At 38.6% G+C, this 17,584-nt stretch overlaps 1 protein-coding gene and 1 long non-coding RNA gene across 4 annotated transcripts in view; one reads left to right on the top strand and one right to left on the bottom strand.

The window, feature by feature from the left end:
* ANO6 (anoctamin 6) overlaps positions 1-17,584 on the bottom strand; it is a 183,853-nt gene that overhangs the window by 59,334 nt on the left and 106,935 nt on the right. For both annotated transcript variants that reach the window (XM_045873584.3, XM_045873585.3), the window contains 4 exons: positions 8,087-8,152; positions 6,871-7,158; positions 6,536-6,649; positions 4,377-4,492 (listed from right to left, as the gene is read on the bottom strand). In XM_045873584.3, coding sequence (XP_045729540.1) covers positions 4,377-4,492; positions 6,536-6,649; positions 6,871-7,158; positions 8,087-8,152 — 584 coding nt within the window. The remainder of the gene's footprint in view (positions 1-4,376; positions 4,493-6,535; positions 6,650-6,870; positions 7,159-8,086; positions 8,153-17,584) is intronic.
* LOC135364438 (uncharacterized) overlaps positions 4,376-17,584 on the top strand; it is a 32,389-nt gene continuing 19,180 nt past the window's right edge. For both annotated transcript variants that reach the window (XR_010411547.1, XR_010411546.1), the window contains exons 1-2: positions 4,376-4,513; positions 5,750-5,952. This is a non-coding gene — a long non-coding RNA (uncharacterized LOC135364438). The remainder of the gene's footprint in view (positions 4,514-5,749; positions 5,953-17,584) is intronic.

Below are 17,584 nucleotides of genomic sequence, written 5' to 3' on the forward strand. Positions count from 1 at the left end.
AACTCAATCACAGGAGGAAAGTCAGAAAGAACTCAAATACATGGAGGCTAAAGAGCATCCTACTGAAGAATGAATGGGTCAACCAGGAAATTAAAGAAGAATTAAAAAAAATCATGGAAACCAATGAAAATGAAAACACAACTGTTCAAAATCTTTGGGATACAGCAAAGGCAGTCGTAAGAGGAAAGTATATAGCAATACAAGCCTTTCTCAAGAAACAAGAAAGGTCTCAAATACACAACCTAACCCTCCACCTAAAGGAGCTGGAGAAAGAACAGCAAATAAAGCCTAAACCCAGCAGGAGAAGAGAAATAATAAAGATCAAAGCAGAAATCAATGAAATAGAAACTAAAAGTACAGTAGAACAGATCAACGAAATTAGGAGCTGGTTCTTTGAAAGAATTAACAAGATTGATAAACCCCTGGCCAGACTTATCAAAAAGAAAAGAGAAAGGACCCAAATCAACAAAATCATGAATGAAAGAGGAGAGATCACAACCAACACCAAAGAAATACAAATAATTATAAGAACATATTATGAGCAACTCTATGCCAGCAAATTAGATAATCTGGAAGAAATGGATGCATTCCCAGACATGTATCAACTACCAAAACTGAACCAGGAAGAAATAGAAAGCCTGAACAGACCTACAACCACTAAGGAAACTGAAGCAGTCATCAAAAATCTCCCAAAAAACAAAAGCCCAGGGCCAGATGGTTTCCCAGGGGAATTCTACCAAACATTTAAAGAAGAATTAATACCTATTCTTTTGAAACTGTTCCAAAAAATAGAAATGGAAGGAAAACTTCCAAACTCATTTTATGAGGCCACCATTACCTTGATTCCCCAAACCAGACAAAGACCCCATCAAAAAGGAGAATTACATTGATGAACATGGATGCAAAAATTCTCACCAAAATACTAGCCAAGAGGATCCAACAGTACATTTAAAGAATTAGTCACCACGACCAAGTGGGATTTATCTCTGGGCTGCAAGTTTGGTTCAACATCCGCAAATCAATCAATGTGATACAATACATTAATAAAAGAAAGAACAGGAACCATATGATCCTCTCAATAGATGCAGAAAAAGCATTTGACAAAGTACAGCATCCTTTCTTGATCAAAACTCTTCAGAGTATAGGGATAGAGGGTACATACCTCAATATCATAAAAGCCATCAATGAAAAACCCACAGCAAATATCATTCTCAATGAGGAAAAACTGAGAGCTTTCCCCCTAAGGTCAGGAACGCGGCAGGGATGTCCACTATCACCAGTGCTATTCAACATAGTACTAGAAGTCCTAGCCACAGCAATCAGACAACAAAAAGAAATAAAAGGCATCCGAATAGGCAAAGAAGAAGTCAAACTCTCACTGTTTGCCGATATGATACTTCATGTGGAAAACCCAAAAGACTCCACCCCAAAACTGCTAGACCTCATACAGGAATTCAGTAAAGTGGCAGGATATAAAATCAATGCACAGAAATCAGTGGCATTCCTATACACCAACAACAAGACAGAAGAAAGAGAAATTAAGGAGTCAATCCCATTTACAATTGCACCCAAAACCATAAGATACCTAGGAATAAATCTTACCAAAGAGGCAAAGGATCTGTACTTACAAAACTATAAAATACTCATGAAAGAAATTGAGGAAGACACAAAGAAATGGAAAAAAGTTCCATGCTCATGGATTGGAAGAACAAATATTGTGAAGAGGTCAATGCTACCTAGAGCAATCTACACATTCAATGCAATCCCCATCAAAATACCATCCACTTTTTTCAAAGAAATGGAACAAATAATCCTAAAATTTGTATGGAACCAGAAAAGACCCCAAATAGCCAGAGGAATGTTGAAAAAGAAAAGCAAAGCTGGCCGCATAACAATTCCGGACTTCAAGCTCTATTACAAAGCTGTCATCATCAAGACAGTATGGGACTGGCACAAAAACAGATACATAGATCAATGGAACAGAATAGAGAGCCCAGAAATGGAACCTCAACTCTATGGTCAACTAATCTTCAACAAAGCAGGAAAGAACGTCCAATGGAAAAAAGACAGTCTCTTCAACAAATGGTGTTGGGAAAATTGGACAGCCACATGCAGAAGAATGAAACAACCATTTCCTTACACCACACACAAAAATAGATTCAAAATGGTTGAAAGACCTCAATGTGAGACAGGGGTCCAACAAAATCCTAAAGGAGAACACAGGCAGCAACCTCTTGGACCTCAGCCACAGCAACTTCTTCCTAGAAACATCGCCAAAGGCAAGGGAAGCAAGGGCAAAAATGAACTATTGGGACCTCATCAAGATAAAAAGCTTTTGCACAGCAAAAGAAACAGTCAACAAAACCAAAAGCCAACTGACAGAATGGGAGAAGATATTTGCAAATGACATATCAGATAAAGGGCTAGTATCCAAAATCTATAAGGAACTTTTTAAACTCAACACCCAAAGAACAAATAATCCAATCAAGAAATGGGCAGAAGACATGAACAGACATTTTTCCAAAGAAGACGTCCAAATGGCCAACAGACACATGAAAAAGTGCTGAGCATCACTCGGCATCAGCGAAATCCAGATCAAAACCTCAATGAGATATCACCTCACACCAGTCAGAATGGCTAAAATTAACAAGTCAGGAAACGACGGATGTTGGCGGGGATGCGGAGAAAGGGGAACCCTCCTACACTGTTGGTGGGAATGCAAGCTAGTGCAGCCACTCTGGAAAACAGTATGGAGGTTCTTCAAAAAGTTGAAAATAGAGCTACCGTACGATCCAGGAATTGCACTACTGGGTATTTACCACAAAGATACAAATGTAGGGATCCGAAGGGGTATGTGCACCCCAATGTTTATAGCAGCCATATCCACAATAGCCAAACTGTGGAAAGAGCCAAGATGTCCATCGACAGAAGAATGGATAAAGAAGATGTGGTATATATATACAATGGAATATTATGCAGCCATCAAAAGGAATGAAATCTTGCCATTTGCAACGACATGGATAGAACTGGAGAGTGTTATGCTGAGCGAAATAAGTCAATCAGAGAAGGACATGTATCATATGACCTCACTGATATTAGGAATTTTTAATCTCAAGAAACAAACTGAGGGCTGCTGGAGTGGTGGGGGGTGGGAGGGATGGGGTGGCTGGGTGATAGACTTTGGGGAGGGTATGTGCTATGGTGAGTGCTGTGAATTGTGTAAGACTGTTGAATCACAGACCTGTACCTCTGAAACAAATAATACATTATATGTTAAAAAAAAAAAAAAAAGGGCGCCTGGGTGGCTCAGTCGTTAAGCGTCTGCCTTCGGCTCAGGTCATGATCCCAGGGTCCTGGGATCGAGTCCCACATCGGGCTTCCTGCTCTGCGGGAAGCCTGCTTCTCCCTCTCCCACTCCCCCTGCTTGTGTTCCTGCTCTCGCTATGTCTCTCTCTGTTAAATAAATAAAATCTTTAAAAAAAAAAGAAGATAGCAGGAGGGGAAGAATGAAGGGGGGAAATCGGAGGGGGAGATGAACCATGAGAGATGATGGACTCTGAAAAACAAACTGAGGGTTCTAGAGGGGAGGTGGGTGGGAGGATGGGTTAGCCTGGTGATGGGTATTAAAGAGGGCACGTTCTGCATGGGGCACTGTGTGTTATATGCAAACAATGAATCATGGAACACTACATCAAAAACTAATGATGTAATATATGGTGATTAACATAATAATAAATAAATAAAAAGTCTCTGGAGAGCAGCTGACCTTGATGCTTTCAGAAAACAAATGTTGAGCTAGTCATCACATCTTGTTAGATATAGTAAAACAGTATCTAATAGCAGATACAGGCAAGCAGTGAAAACTTGTTTTCTTACCATACAATTTAAGCTAAATCTAACATTTACTCCTGGCAATGAAGAATATGGTAGGTCTTTATTCCCAATTCTTGGGAGCTAACCTCTCAACTCTTGAAATTTCCCAAGATAAGGGTAACTTTGTTACTCAAAGAACCCCTGGGGCCCCACCTAAGAGTATATGCCAATGACGTGACTCACGGAGGGCCCCTAGTTTGTGCTAATGGGATGATTCAGGATGGGGACTGGCCATGCCAGGAAGACCAACCATGTGACTAGAGGATTAGGGCTTTGAGCCACAGGATATTGGGAAAGGAAGGGTGGGAGACTGAGCCACATGGGCAATGTTGATTCAGTGAGTCAGGCCTACATAATGAAGCCTCAATAAAAAGCTCTAGACAATGAAGCTCAGTGGCCTGGGTGAGCTTCCCTGGTTGGCAATACTCTTTAAATATTGTCACTTCGATGCCACGAGAGCAACTCTGAGTCCTCCCATTGGCATGCTCTCTACAACACCTCACCTGATAAGATCCAAGGGCTGCTTTTTGTATATACTTCGCGGATGAGCCCACTCCCTGTACAGAAGATACCGTTCGCTTGGGCAGCTGAGATCCTCTGACTTATGGCTGAAGTTGCACTGCGAAGCAGAAGCAAACAAGTGAGTATATGATCTCTAGGTGTTCACAAATCTGTTTATTCAATATGGTACTCATACTTCACAGGAATAAGGGGCCCTCATTTGCTGGAAGGGATGGATGATCTAATTTTTAGTGATTCTCAAACAGGTATTATTAATCGCTTGTGGCCACTTAAAAATGTGGGTGGGGAGGAACGCTTGGTTGTTACAATCCTAGAGAACACCTCAGGTACCTGGTGGGAGCCCCAGAGGTGCTTTACATCCTACAAGTGTGCAAAGTCCTAAACAGTTAAAAATTGGGCTGTTCAAGTACCAAAACTGCCACAACGCAGGGACACCTGATAGTCCAGCGCCCTCCTGGGACACCTCTGGGAACCAGGGCCTTAAGGTTGGGTTAGTATCAAGGTCACTTCTAAAACCCAGGCATCTTTGTCCCCCAATTCAGCAGTTCCTCTGTGACAACACATAGAATATAAACAACAAAGAAGTTTGACATATTATACACTTCGCTTACTCAAAACACAAAGCTTCCTGCCTCTACTTCAATTCAGTCACTCTTCCCATCTGACTCATTTTCCTTCCTCCTGTACTAGAACCAGATTATCACCAGGTAAGCCTTAACATGGGTCCTGACCTCCATTCACTTCCCTTCCAAATGCCACAGGAGATCACTCCTTAGCCTCGATGTGGGACACTGCAAGTAAAAGAGGCTTTAGTGGGAAAGAACTGGGCATGGTCAGATGCCAACTGAATATTATTGAACTTTGGCGTCCCAGATTAATATTCATGACAGCTATTTGCAAGTGTCCCCAAAGTCTGTGTCATGCTATAATCACTAATTTTGCTGGGCACAAATATAAAACACATAGACTGTCAGGCCAGGCTGCCATATTGGGTCTCTTCACCAGGAAGTTCAGAACCTGCTTCTCCACCCAGCTCTCTGCTATTCACACATGTGCATCAAGTAGCTCTTTTGTGTCCTAGTTTATTAACATATACAGTACGTTTCAATAATGTCGTCATCCATAAGTACGTGTAATACCCAGTAGCAAAGATCAATCTCAGTCTTGGCTTTCTTGGTCTTAGAGATTCAGATAAATTGAGAGTGAATGTAACAAAGCTACAGCATTCTCTAATATAGTATTTAATTTATTTCAATGACAGAATTTATTTAAAGAGCTTAGATATAACATCCCTGCATTTATGGCATCATTAAGGGTCTGAAGCAGTCACATTTTAAAATTTTCATTTCATGAGGGATGTTACCGGCTAGAGAAGTGTTCTTGAATTTGAGGAGCTCCTGTCATCTCAGAACGGAGTCCTTAAAAAACGTCAACACTCTGCAGTATTGCCATCGTGACAAGAACCCTGACAGATGCCTTTTTAAAAGCCTTGTGATATTCCAGGACACACTAAGAAAATGATATTTCAGGGGGAAAGAGCCTGTGTTCCAGAAAATGGTAAGTGAGAAGATCCAACACATATTTTGCTTAAAAAGAACCAATACTTTTCTGGTTGATAATAACATCTGCCAGTAATTATGAGGATAGCTAACACTTACATTCTACTTCCTATATGCCAGGCATGGTTGTAACATTTGGCAGGGATTAATTAAATTAATCCTCGTAACTCTACAGTATAACTCCATGAGGTAAGTATGAGTATTATCCCCATTTTATTGATGAGGAAACTGAGGAACAGAGAGGCTAAATGACTTTTACAAGGTCATCCAGGTAGAAAGTGGGAGAGCGAGCCCCAGAGCCCACGCTTAACTGCGAATCTGCACTGCTTTACACATGCACTACAGGGCGGCTACTGTTTCAATCATCCATTCATTGACCCATTCAAACTCATGGCCTTCTCTATGCCTGAGAGTCAACAGTGAACAAAACAACCTGGTTCCTGCCCTAAATGAGCTTGTAATCCTTGCAGTAGACCATCTTCATTTTATGAAAGAAGAAACTCAAGGTTAAGATTAGCCCTTCTCTATTCACACTAGAGTATACCTTGGGTATTTTATTTCATTTTTGCCATTTGACTTACATCATGGAGAGGGAAAGCTGCTTTGTAGATCCCAGAGCTGAGAAGTTTGTTAATCCCAAACTTTTTAACATTGTCTCTTACTTGATACATGATCCGAGAGAGGATGAAGTAAACCTAAAAAAAAAAAAAATTCCAAAATAAAATGTGTGCACTAGACTGTGTAACTAACCAACTATTGTTTACTATTGTAACAGGAACCTGTTTTCTTTTCGGGGCAGGGGTTGGGGGCGCAGCTTTTAAAAATGAAACTAAACCAACCAAACCAGACCACTAATTATTCAAACAGCAGGTTCCAAATTACTCTAAGACAGCAACTAAATTTGGTTTAGACTTACAATGCGGCTTCTGGTGGCTGGATTGAAGAAAGTATCTCTATCCTGAATATAAAAATCATTCAACCGGTTCTTCTCAAATGGGGCAGTGAAAAACTCTTGCTCTGGCTTGATGATACTTTCATCCACTTGGAGGACTTTGGTAAACCAGCTGAAATTATCAAAGGCTGAGGACCGGGTTTTCAGATCATTGGGTTTCAGAGGCAATTTGATGTGCATTAGCTCAGCATATGTACATAACACCTCCCATGGGGCATGTACTTTTACAAATACAAGCTTATCATCCAAAATCTACAAAGGAAGAATAAAAACACAAACCAGGACACTAAACCAATTGTTTTCATAATTTTAAAACACATACAGATTGTTCTCATGTTGCTGGTAGTTAAAACACAGGACACTGGTAAAAATGAAGATAAAATAAAAACAGACTTGCACTCCATCAGACATTTTTGCCTTAAAGATAATTTCTTGGTTCAAATTATTGAGCAAGTAATTAAACTCCTTTTCATATTCCTTTCATAAAATTACTATTATTTTAAACGAAGAAAAGCAAACTTGTTAATTTGCCCATCACTCCATCCAAATTGGTGACTAAAAATAAAAACACTAGAATATTCACTGCAGTGTTATTTTAATGATAATTTTAACATTTCTAACCCAGAACAGGACCCTTTATTGTATTATATATCTGTTAAATGTCATGTTATGTGTCCATTAGAAAAAGATGTCAATATAAAAATGCATCTAATACATATTAACGGAAAGAAAAGCGAATTATAAAACTGTGAAATAATAATCCCCCTTTTTGAAAGGGAAAAATGCATATATTTTGAGGAATAAAAAAGTTTAGAAGGACCACAAGGTTATTTACACATAATGAGAACACAGAGGATTTTTATTTTTGTTATTCTTATATCCTCTAATTTTTTGCAAGCTATTGTCTATAAAATAAGAAATCTTTTTAAAAAGCTCTTAAAAGAAGAAAACAATCATTTATACACGCATTCAGTATTACATTCTTTGGCTATTAAAAAAGTTAGGCTGACTTGGATCAGAAACAAACATACATCCTATAATGCAGATTTTGATGGACTCCCCTCCCAGCCTAAGGCAGCACTAGAGTTGCACGTTTCAAATGCCACTCCAGCATTCCAAATGACATGCCACTTCCCAAGAGCACCAGTCAGCCCAGGACTGGGAAGGATCCAACACTTACCGATCTTGTTGCTTCTAAATGCAGGCCATCACAGATGAGGTTAGATTCATATGCTCGTCTTTTTCTCTGTCAAAAGAAATTGGAAAATATGTTAGACCCTGTAGTTTTGCCAAGGACAGAAAAAGTCTTTTAAGAAAAACCAAACCAAACCAAACCAGTTTGAATCTGATGAAAAGAGAGATCTGCTCAAAATGGCACATAAGCAACGAAGGTGCTCCAGCTGTTGGTGATTTGTTCACTTAGCACTCTCGAAGGCCTTGGTTGTCCCCATGGGTTTCTGGCCGTTCAGGATGCATAAAAGTCTCTAACTTTGGCACAATTCCAAAACCTTTTTTTTTTTAAACTCATAAGCGGTTTGGCACACAAATGGAGTTTTTTGAGTCCCATTCACTGATGTCATTTGCCAGAGTTAAAGCCCAGATCTGGCATTCTAGACATATCAGACATACAGATGGTTCAATTTTGGATATGTATATTTCATCTCTACATGCCTTGAACAAATTCAATAAACAACATAAACAATTTTGCAAAATTCAAAAGAATGTTTCTCTCTGCAAGATTAAAATGTCCATGAAGGTATAAACATCTAAAAATCTACAAAAATAGGGAACTAATTAATTGATAATAGATATGTGTCACATGGCCATCTGAAAAGATGCGGAATGTACTGTATTTATTGATATTAAATTCTATCTGGCTAGGCTTTTGTCAAGCTGTGTCCTAAGTTGTAAGGAAAGCATGTAAAAGTAGAGACTTACTTAACCTTTTAGAAGAACACTTTTGGTGTTCTTGAAGAAACAGCTATACTGCTTCATGAAAGCAGAAAAATGAGTAAAGACAGGGGTTAAACATACAAACTCTAAAACCAGACTGCCTGTGTTCAAATTCTGGTGCCATCACTTACCAGCTCTTTGACCCTTGGCAGGAAACAAACTCTCTGTGCCTCATTTTCCTCCTCTATAGAATGGAGAAAGCCTCACGAACTTCCTTTTGAGGTTCTCAAGAGGATTGTATGATTTAAACCACATAAAACACATAAACCAGAATTTCCATTTCTAGTCATCACAGAAGATTAACTGGACCAATTCTCCCACCAAAGACAACTGAAAAAGCTGGACCAAAAAAACCCAAAAACTTGTTTTAACTTGAGCAGTTAACAAGATAAAGGAATTAGTGGATCATGGCTTAGGTAATCCAGGGGATCCGGCAGTCAAGACCACTTTGCCCAGGGAGTGCCATTCACGATTTGCCAACTGCCAAGGGGCAGAGGAGAGGCTGAGCTACTATCAAAGTGCCTAGAACATGGAAAGCAGCTAATAAATAGAAAGCAGATGGCGGTTGTATGAAAAAGGCCCTGAGGCCAAAAGGTGAAAAAATACACCTAGTATTTGGCTAAATTTGAGTCCAAGTGGAATCCCTAACATATTTTGTGGAATTATCAGAAACAGAATATTGCTTTAATTTTTACTTAATAAATGATGTGATACAGTACTTACAACATGCCAGAGCTTTACAAATGTAATACCTTTAATTGCTTGTTACAATTTGAGCATGCAATAGTCACTTAGAGAAAAATCAGCAAGTGCTACAACTACCCTAAACATGAACAAGCAACCAGACCTGCCATATCCCCAACCTCAGCTTGGGAAGCTGCTTCAGACTCATCCTGCTTCTATACAGGTAGTATTTCTTCATTCTAGATCTTAACCTGCATTTTGATTCTTGCATGGTAGTCCAGTTCTCGTGCCTGATTGCTTCTTTCTTCACTACTGCTTAAAATAAGCATTTTTGAGGGGCACTGGGTGACTCAGTAGGTTAAACGTCTGGCTCAGGTCATGATCTCTGGGCTCCATACAGGGCATGGAGCCTGCTTAAGATTCTCTCTCTCCCTCTCCCTCTACCTCCTCGTATAAATAAGTAAATAAATAATAAAAAACAAAATAAAAGCATTTATGATCCTGCAAATAATATTCAACATGGTGCTTGGCACAGAGTAGATGCCCAATACATGCTTGTTGAAAGACTATACTCAACAAATGCTTATTAATCTCTTCTACAAACATTCCCGAGAGCATCCTTCAGGTACTGAAAATTCAAAGAATTTAGAATAGTTTGCTATGGCGGGAACTACAGAGAAACTCAGTGTCTAGTGATCTAAGACCTTCTTCTGATACAGAAGGACTGAAACTTTTATGCATGTGTTTCATGACAGTGTTAACAGGCATTTGCTGTTCTTTATGGCCACCCAATATTTCAACTCTCCCCAGAGCCCATGACCACTATAGCAGAGAAAAACACAATCATTCTCCTTCCTGGTCTCCTGTGAAGTTCAGCTATTTGCACATGAGCTGGGCCTTGTCAATCAGACCAACCACTCCAGACTCTCACTCAGAAGCTAGTGACACAAAGAAGCTGGGCCAAGCAGAACTCATTCGAGGGTGGTTGGGAAAGTGAATGCCAGTTCCCGAGGTAGCAGAAGTAGAGGTCATGGCAGATTTGGGGCACCACTGCTGGTCAGTGGTACCAGCAGTGCTCTGGGCAGCAACCATGCTTTCTTTCCCAGAATGGCTCTGCGGTGGGATTTGGGGCACTGCTCCTAGCTGCCTGGTTTCCAGGTTTATTCATCCAAGCCTTCAGAAGAACCTATGAGCTCCCTAACATTCTTCTGATAAATTCCTTGTCTGCTTAAGTTAGAGCTCATTTCTGTTACTTGCCAGCAAGAATCCTGACTGGTTCAGTAACCACGAACTAGGGAAAAGTTGTTAGCCTCAAACCTACATCCCTGTACAGTGGAGGGAGTGGGTGCTCTGAGTACACCAGACACTCTGCCTTCCTCTCCTTCAGGGAAGATGACTCATCCTGAGTCTGTACAAGGGCAACCCAGACTGTCTCATTAGCAGGATCCATGACTGTGTCTTCTGTATCCTTTCAAAGTCAGTCAGGAATAATTTCAGTTAGAGTGTGAAGGCTCACTCTTGTAGACAAATGTCTTTCTAGTTAGAAGAGCAGGAGAATCAGTCAAAAGAGGAACTTCTTCAGTGGCTGAACAGCTATTTTAATAATTAAGTGCTGGCAGAAAGAAATCATATAACTGCGTTAACTGGCCTTATTACAAATTCATGGTTACTACTACAGTTAGGTCCACTATGATACAAAGCCGTCTCCTTTCTGGCCCCTACTCATCCACCAGGGAGCTGTTCCAAACTTTCAAGGAGCTCCTCACACTCCACACCCAACTCCAGACCAGCACACTCTGCAAGTGACCTTGCTTCCTTCCTTGAAGGGAAAATGGCAGCCACTCATGTGAACTCCTGCAGGTGTCTTTCTATCTACAGCTAGATACCATCTATCTTCTTGGGGTCAGAAGACTGCATCCTTTTCATATCTCTTCTTGAGTTTGCTTCAGCAATATCTTCTTTTTCTTTATTCTTTCCTCTTCATTGCTCTTACTCCCAGCCAACAAACACTTAAAATGTTTCCCACCCGGGCGCCTGGGTGGCTCAGTTGGTTGAGCGACTGCCTTCGGCTCAGGTCATGATCCCAGGGTCCTGGGATTGAGTCCCGCATCGGGCTCCCTGCTCTGCGGGGAGCCTGCTTCTCCCTCTCCCACTCCCCCTGCTTGTGTTCCCTCTCTCTCTGTCAAATAAATAAATAAAATCTTTAAAAAAAAATGTTTCCCACCCTTAACAATATTAAATCCTTCCATTGCCCTACCTACTCTTCAATTACCATCCTTGCCTCTAGAGATGTCTTTTAATCTTGATATCCTCAGCACTTAGACCTATAATAGAATAAACATGCAATAAATGTCTGATGAATGAATGAATGGAGTGGATAGTGGATCGATGGTTGCCTGTTATGTAGGAATGGATTGAGGAATACAAATTACTGAGTGTAGCAACTAAGCTTCCCTTTCCTGAGCCCCCCAAAATGTTCCATGAACTTTTACTTATGAGTATTACAGGATATGACAGAGATATGGTTTAATTCTGGAACGTACTAGCACCAGATAGCTCAGGGCATCTAGTGCATGAAGTGATTTCCAGACACCCTGGAGTCTGAATTACTAGAGGACAAAGGGGGAGGGTTTAGAGAGTTGGAAATGAACCAACCCCATAGGAGGGCAGTTCTGTTATCTAACATACAAAACACAAACTACTCCTGTCTTCGTTGTATCAACTGCATCACCATGACTGCAACATGCTGAACAGTAGAAGATGTGCCTCCTCCTCTATAGAATACTAAATTGAGGCTACAACTCTTTACTGCCTTCGTGGGACTCTCTCCTTTCAGATTTTAGTCTACCAAATAGCCCCTTTAGCCCTTCCAGTTTTGGTTTTCCTTTTGGAAAATAATGGCATAACAATTAGGTTCAGAATCAAAATTCAAATCCAGATTCTGTGACACTGGGCAAAAGAACTTAAATCATACAAACATCAGTGGCTTCATTTCAAAAACAGGACAAAAAATAACTTCACCTTGAGGTTTTCTTAGGGATTAAATGTGATCATGGGTATAAAAGTCCACAGTATCATGTTTTACACATAATAAGCCATACAGACATGTAAGCCATTACCATACCCTTTTTCTGCAAACATGCTCAACTACCCTTATTCCTGAAAAACAAATCAAAACAAAATAACAACAACACAAAAACACACACACAAAACCCTCTCTCCTCTACAGGCCTTAGAGGCTCACCTCTTCTTTTTTAATGCCAAATATCTGAAAAAGAAAGGCAACCCAATCCACTTGGCCTCCATACCTTCCACCCAGGGACCCCCTAATCCTTCAGTGGGACACCAATGAAATTGTTTTACTGGAACTCCAAGAAATGGATCTTAATGCTGAGTTACTCAGCTCTCCCACTTCTTCACTCTTCTATACCACTTGGTCATCCTGGTCCTTCTTTGATATCTGATATATGTGTATATCTGTGTGAGACAGAATGTGTGTGTGTGTCCCCTCTTCACTCTGAAAGTTGTGAACACAGCTTTATATCTCCTCACTTTTCCCTCATTTCTGTGTATAATAAGGGAGGTGACTGACAAGAGTGTATAGCACATGTGAGTATCAAAGATGCAGAAAACCTTAGAAATACTTTTCTTCCATCTCATTTTAATGGCTTGGTAATAGTCTCTCAGAGAGATGTACTATAATTTATTTAACAAATCTCAAATTGTTGGATATTTAGGTTGCTCCTAATTTTCACTATCATAAAAATCCTTGTAGAACAGTCTTTGTGCATCCATTATTATTTCCTCAGGATAAAGTCCCAGAAGAATTGTTAAATCAAAGAGCGTATGCAATTTTAAGTTCTTTAATATGTACTGCCATACTGCCCTCCAGAAAGGTTGAACTAATTTATCCTATTTTAGTTCTTATCTAGTTCTTTATAAAGAACTCCTGAGATATTTACCTGATTTCTCTCAAGATAATTGGCAGACCTTGCAGTTGGTTTATAATGTCCTCTATTTTACCACTCACTATAAATACTTAAACAGTTGAATCAAGGATAGGACATTTTTATTTGCTTAAACATGTTAATCTATCACCTTGGAGTTACTTTAATAAGACAGTTCTTATTATTTTCCTTTGGCAAGGCAATTCACAAAGAACTAGTGGAATATTTTAAAAATTGATCAAACCAGTTTTCTTGGTTTGTCAGGTAGCTAAAGTAAATTAGCATATGTGCTGTATTTGTCAAACAAGCACATATCAGGAAAAGACTGATTACTTAGGAAAAGATTGCTTCAATCTGTTTAATATGAAATCATCATCTTCACTTCCTTGTAGAATTTATACTTAGATAAGTAACAATGTTCTTGACATTTAAAAAAATTAGGGTAGAGCTGTCTTCCATGTTAAAAATGAAACAAAATTAATATTGCATATTGACTGACAGCCATTGTTCAATAAATATTTGTTGAAAAAACATGAGGTCACACATTTTTTTAACTAAAAATTATCTATGTGCCTTATTGAAAAACTTTACATTTATGAACCTAAACTATGTTCTATAGTCTATGGTCTGTATTTAGCAGCACAAAATAACCAATTGAGGCTCTTTGGCTCTGAAAAACACCCAGTCATACTTTAGACTGTGCTGTAAATTCTTCTGTCTCTAGGGGAACAAATTTATTGGCATTGCAACCTGGATTTTTTTTTTTTAAAACCTAAGTCTAGTAAATCCAAAATGACTGTAATCACTGAGGACCTGTGCACATCACGAAAAAGATGGATGTGATTCTATTACTGCTGGTGGAGAATGGTGCTGGGGGTTCAAAGTAAAAAAGGATAAGAGTACCTATCTCAGCCTAGAAACTGGAATTTTATTCATATCTCTTGTGAGAGGTTAATACAGCTGTCAGAGAAATAAAGAATAAGAGCAATCAAAATCACAAAGGACAGACTGGCATAATTAAGGAAGCTTTCTGCCCCTAAGCACCTTAGATTACACATCTCATTTAGCTTAATAAAGTCATTGTGTAGAGGACTGGCTTGTGAATTATACAGCAATAAAATGATTGTAAACACCAATCTACCATTTTTTTTTTATGTCACCCAGCTTTTGCAGGATAAAAAAACAAGGATTGTAATGCCTATGAAGTAAAATTACTGGACACACTGTAATGATAATAAAGTACAAATCAGTTGGGATTAATGAAATATAGGCATAGATTAATTTCAAGTGTTTGTTAGGCACTTTGTTAGGCAAAGTACTGGTGGTACAGTGTATTTTTCAACTTGCCAATCTTTGTTAAGCCTACAAAGACGAGTAAGGAATAAGTTAAAGGTACTTAATCTGTACAAAAAATTACTAAGTACTATTTATTAGTTATACATCATGTGCTCAAAAAGGTGCGGTAAGCGGAATAAATAATTGGGACTTAATTTAAATTCACATGTTGGTGATAAAACATTTAATGTTAGTGGACCAATCTGATGAGGAATTTACTCAAGTAGGTTAATATGTATTCTCTAGGGGACAGAAAAAAGATGAGCATTCTAAATAATAAGCATGGAATGGAAGTGAGTATTATTTGAACGTCACTTCTGAATTTCGTTTTTAAATTAACATTTTAGGTGTAATTACAAAAGAAATGCTTTCCGTGGGTAAAGTAGAAAACAGAAATTTTCTGAGAAGGGGAGAAAAAGCAACTTATAAAAAGTCACTACTGAGATAACTACTATAAACATTTTAGTGCAACGCTTTCCAAACGTACTTACTTACACAAACAACTTGGAGCACTTGCTTAAAGTAGTTTTTCTGGCCCCACTCCTGGAGATTCTGACTCAGTAGGTATAGGATGCTGCCTGAACAATCTACTTTCAATGAGTAAAGCAGATGCCTCTTATCAAAGTTAAGAAATACCATTAAGACACACCTTCTCTATGCACACGGCAGCTACTCTTTTGTGATTATTTATCCCTTCCAAGCCTATTCCTTATGAAAATTTAATATAGTTGATTTTTCCTAATCTTGTGCCTTTTAAAAAGTGAGATACAGGTGACTGTTTGGGATCCCCAGGGCAAATGACAGCCTCTTCATTCAAACCTAAGGCCAGATCTCAGAAGGACCAATCAGAGAGAAAGGAAAGGATTTTCTGTTCTCCACATCTTTGTGAGATGAAATGGAATAATCAGGTTTTACTTTTTAGGATTTCACTGATCTTTTTGTCTGTTTTAAGGACTGGGCCCAAGGACACTTTCCACTTGAGGAATAGGAAGCAAGATTTGGATTCATTGCTCTTGTGCTGAGTACTCAAAAATAAACCCAAACACGCTTATACCAGCCATACATTTTGTAGCTGTAATTTGAAACTGCTGATTCTAATTTACTTTATTCCTTTTAACCTACAATCTTAGTATAAGCAAGTAGGGTGTAAAGAAAGGAGATAAAAATATAAAGAAGAGAGGGGCGCCTGAGTGGCTCAGTCGTTAAGCATCTGCCTTCAGCTCAGGTCATGATCCTAGGGTCCTGGGATCGAGCCCCGCATTGGGCTCCCTGCTCCACGGGAAGCCTGCTTCTCTCTCTCCCACTTCCTCTGCTTGTGTTCCCTCTCTCGCTGTGTCTCTCTGTCAAATAAATAAAATACTAAAAAATATATATATATATAAAGAAGAGCTCTCTGCCTTAGTCTAAAATGCTAGAGAACTGAAGTTAGACTGGATTTTGCTCCCTAAAACAGAAGAGAGGACACGTACCAAAAGTTATCTGGGAAGGTAAAACCAGCCAACACTGGTTGCCATCATTTCTTCTTAACCTATCTTAATATAAGCCTTAAGTTTCCAATTCATGGACTATCTGTGGCAAACATGTCATTTCCAGGAAATATTTTATTCTGTTCTGATGCTTCCTAATCCCCTTCTGCCATCCTTTTATTTCTTCAACTTGGAGGAGATATGCCAATGTTAAGTCTATTCAATCATGTCTTCTCCTTTAGGAGGCTCCATGGAATACATTTCTTTCTGGGAGATCCTCAGAACATTACATTTCTTTTGGACAGTTTTGTTTTTATTGTGTTAAAACTTCAGAACATATTGTTATTAATACATAACATGTCCCATTTTCTTTGGCTACTAGGAAACTCAGAAGCAAATTTACAGCTGAACTCTAACTTCTGAATAGGACCTATGGTTAATAAAAAAATCATTTTGTTTATTACTCTGACACATGGCTTCATTGTATTTTCCTGGACTTTACATTTGTCACTCTGTGTTTCTCCTTTAACTACTTTTATTCTTGATGTTATTTCTGTGACTTCAAACACTTTTTAATGAATTATAAATAAATGAACTATGTTATTGTAGTATTAGCATATGTAGGGAGCTAATGACTAGGAAAATTATACATTGCAAGCTGGAGTCAATAATAAATGATTTTTGAGTTATCCATACTGTTAATTATCGTCTATTAGCCACAGTAATCATATATTTAATACACATAAAACTTAATGAGAAGTCAAGCCATGTGATCCCTCAACAGATTTAAAAAAAAAAAAAGCATTTATGAAATTTAAAACTCAGTTATCATAAAAACTCTTAGCAGTCCAGGACTAGAAGGGGACTCCTTAAGCTTTTTTAAAGAAAACTACCAAAATCTTATAGCAGGTGTGATATTTTGGGGAAATTTTAGAAACATTCCCAATAAAATCAGGAACACTATAATGGTGACTACTATGCATCACTGGTTTTATTCAAGAGGTCTTAGCCGTTTCAATTCAACAAGAAAAGGAAAGAAGTATAAAAATGGCAAAGGTAGAGCAAAACTCTCACCATTCACAGATAATTGGTCTTTTTCTGAGAAAACTTAAAAGATGCATTGGAAACTATTAGAATTAAAAAGAGTTTGTCAAGGTTTCTAGGTGGAACTTACAAAAATCAATGAAATTTTTTAAAACACAATAAATCACAAACCACAGTTTAAAATGCTTCTTAAAATATCAATAAAATTTTAAAATAAGAATATTTAATAAAAATGTACAAGATCAGAAA

Source organism: Mirounga angustirostris, unplaced genomic scaffold (genome assembly GCF_029215605.1).
Source record: "Mirounga angustirostris isolate CCGP_5_RB_7025 unplaced genomic scaffold, mMirAng1.0.hap1 SCAF_5, whole genome shotgun sequence".
NCBI lineage: Eukaryota > Metazoa > Chordata > Mammalia > Carnivora > Phocidae > Mirounga > Mirounga angustirostris.